Below are 2840 nucleotides of genomic sequence, written 5' to 3'. Positions count from 1 at the left end.
ATGAATTCGTACAATGATATGGAGGGGGGCCCAAAATGGAGAATGTTCCTATGGAGAGCCGTTAGTAATAGATTGCCCACTACTACAAACTTGCTTATAAAGAGGGTGGAGGTGGATCCAAGATGTGCCATGTGTGGATTATTTCAAGAAGACATAATGCATGCGTTGGTGTTGTGTGATTTTGCAAAGAACATTTGGGATAAATCTAACCTCACAATTCCAAATATAATCACAAATATTTTTTATGTTTGGTTTGATGAACTTCTAAATGTTCTAGACTCTGATGGGATATTCTATGCAGTAGTAATACTTTACAATATATGGAGAGCAAGGAACAGGGTCGTATGGGAAGCAACATTGCCACGGCCGGAAGCGGTCCTCAAAATTGCCGCGGCTGCCAAGCTGGCTTGGTCTCGGGCGCACCCGCAACAGCACACGGCACTGCCCACCACGCTCCTAGCAGCGCCAAATCAGTCGCAAGAAAACGCCAATCTCCGTGCGCCAGTTTCCACTGCTGCCAAACCACCTGGACTGCCAAGGCGCATATGCCGTGTGGACGGGGGGTATTTGCAGGAGACGGGGCAAGCTACTTTGGGGGTACTGTTACTAGACTCGGACGGGGGGTATTTGCAGGAGACGGGGCAAGCTACTTTGGGGGTACTGTTACTAGACTCGGACGGGGGGTATGTCTCGGCATTCAGTGGACCACTACAAGGATGCTCCTCACCACTTATGGCAGAGGTGCTCGCATGTAAGGAGGCTCTATCGTGGTTGAAAGATCGGGGAGAACAGAATGTTGAGATCTTTACGGACTGTTTGACACTACATCACTATCTTACTACTCCAACTATTGTGCTGCGCACATATCTAGGCTATGCCATTGACACTTGCAGGCTTATTGCATCTTCGTTTCAGTCTTGTTCGTTTTATTTTATTCCTAGAGTACAGAACCATTTAGCTCATGCTTTAGCTACTACGGCTTATCAGCAAACTACAATTATGTATTGGGATCTACACCCACCGGATATTATTTCGGCCTATTTTTAATGAAGCATCATAAAATTTTTTCAAAAAAAGGAGGGGGGGGGGGGGGGGGGAGGGGGTATGTTTTGCGGGATCCATATTTAACACACCTAATAGCAATTATTATTATTATTATTATTTTGAGACACAAAAAAAACTTTCATTAACTCAAGTCGAAAGAACAATACAAATGAAAGCAGGAGGACTATCACACCACTCCATACAATCTGACATGGAAATAGACTCTTGCACTAAGTAATCGGCCGCCTGATTCGCATATCGTCTAACAAACTTAATAAAAATGTGATCAAAACGTACTTATCATCATTTCCTTGATATCTTGAATAATTAGATTAAAAGAGGAACCTCCTATGTTACCTATTGACAATCACTTTCCACATGAATGAAATCACAATTTCTCTGCTTAACCCAACTCAGTGCTTCCCGAATGGCCATTACTTCCGCTTCCTTAGGGCTGAAAACTCATCTCCAAGGCACGATCCTAGCAGCAATGAAACCTTCATGCTCATCTCTAAGAATGAAATTAAACCAAAACCCATCTTCCCAGCTTCTTTATGCACAGTACAATCACATCTACGTATCTGCATATGTTGTACAACAGACGCAAAAAACTGGTTTTGTATTAGTGACATTCTCAAGAAAAAGGGGGAAAAGTTGACACTTCAGCATTAACTTTATTTGGTAGACATCACTTAGTAGTCATGCCAAATTTTAATACTGATCCCATTTCCATTCTCCATCCAGAGTGCCTTCTAATGACATATTGGCCTTGTTTGGTAAAAAATTAGCCTATAGGTCAATTTTGATTTATTTGACCACTATTAATTGTTTGATTTAGTTAAAATATCAATATAAATATTTGGTTAATTAGCTTTTTGCAACTCCAAAAAGCTAAAATTGAAAAAGCTACCCCAAGCAACTTTTTCATTTACCTTTTTGAGAAAAGAAATTATACCAAACAGCTAACAGCTAATTTACCAAACACTTTTCTACAATCAGCTAATGTTATCAACTATTTATACCCTCTAATTAACACAATCAGCTAACAACTAACAACTATAAGCTAACAGCCATTTTACCAAACAGGGCCATTGAGTTTTCAGCAAACTAGACCAAATGAAAGAAGGATGGTGCTGAATAATACGCCAGGATTGTTTACACAACATAGCCACATTAATATTCACTATTCAATGTTTGTCATTTCATAAAGTATAATTTCTATCACATGTACAAATTTTATTGGGTAGAAAAAACAATGAACGAATAAAAATAGTGGCTCACTTTGTCTTTTAATTTTCAAAAATCAAATGAAAAATAGAGTAGAAAGTGAGGGATATTATTGATGTGTTATAGTCGTCTTCCGTTCAAGGTCTGAATGAGGAGACCCGATAAAGAAAGCGGCGGCATTACGTATACTATATTAAGACCAGAGCCCAAATACTAACCACGTAGACAAAAACAGTGAAAAAAGATGTAACAAGTCTGGGTGGTGTAGTTGGTTATCACGCTAGTCTCACACACTAGAGGTCCCCGGTTCGAACCCGGGCTCAGACATTAGTGCAAATGTTTTATTTACAACCCGGTTAAAACATGTTGACTGCGTTTGGTATGGATTTAAGTAAAAAAGTTTGATATTTAATAGACATAGCTATTTTCTTTTCCATATCTATTTTTTTTTTAAACTGTCAATTAATCTCTTAAACTTGTTAAAAACATGCTGAGTGCGTTTAGTATGGATTTAAGTAAAAAAGTTTAATAGTAAATAGAAATTAGAGTCTAAATAATTAATTAATTAA

The 2840-nt window shown here is 38.6% G+C and overlaps 1 protein-coding gene and 1 non-coding gene across 2 annotated transcripts; both read left to right on the top strand.

Moving 5' to 3' along the window:
* On the top strand, positions 1-1047 carry LOC109164722. Its single transcript, XM_019313270.1, has one exon. It carries the CDS (start codon positions 1-3, stop codon positions 1045-1047), a length of 1047 nt encoding a protein of 348 aa, XP_019168815.1.
* Positions 1048-2524: 1477 nt separating this feature from the next.
* On the top strand, positions 2525-2598 carry TRNAV-CAC. The gene has a single exon. It is a non-coding gene; the product is annotated as a tRNA-Val (tRNA).
* Positions 2599-2840: the final 242 nt, after the last annotated feature.

The sequence above is a fragment of the Ipomoea nil genome, unplaced genomic scaffold, assembly GCF_001879475.1.
Source record: "Ipomoea nil cultivar Tokyo-kokei standard unplaced genomic scaffold, Asagao_1.1 scaffold3069, whole genome shotgun sequence".
In the NCBI taxonomy this organism is placed as follows: domain Eukaryota; kingdom Viridiplantae; phylum Streptophyta; class Magnoliopsida; order Solanales; family Convolvulaceae; genus Ipomoea; species Ipomoea nil.
Note: the sequence above shows the minus strand (reverse complement) of the source record. Positions and strands in the feature narration are given on the sequence as shown.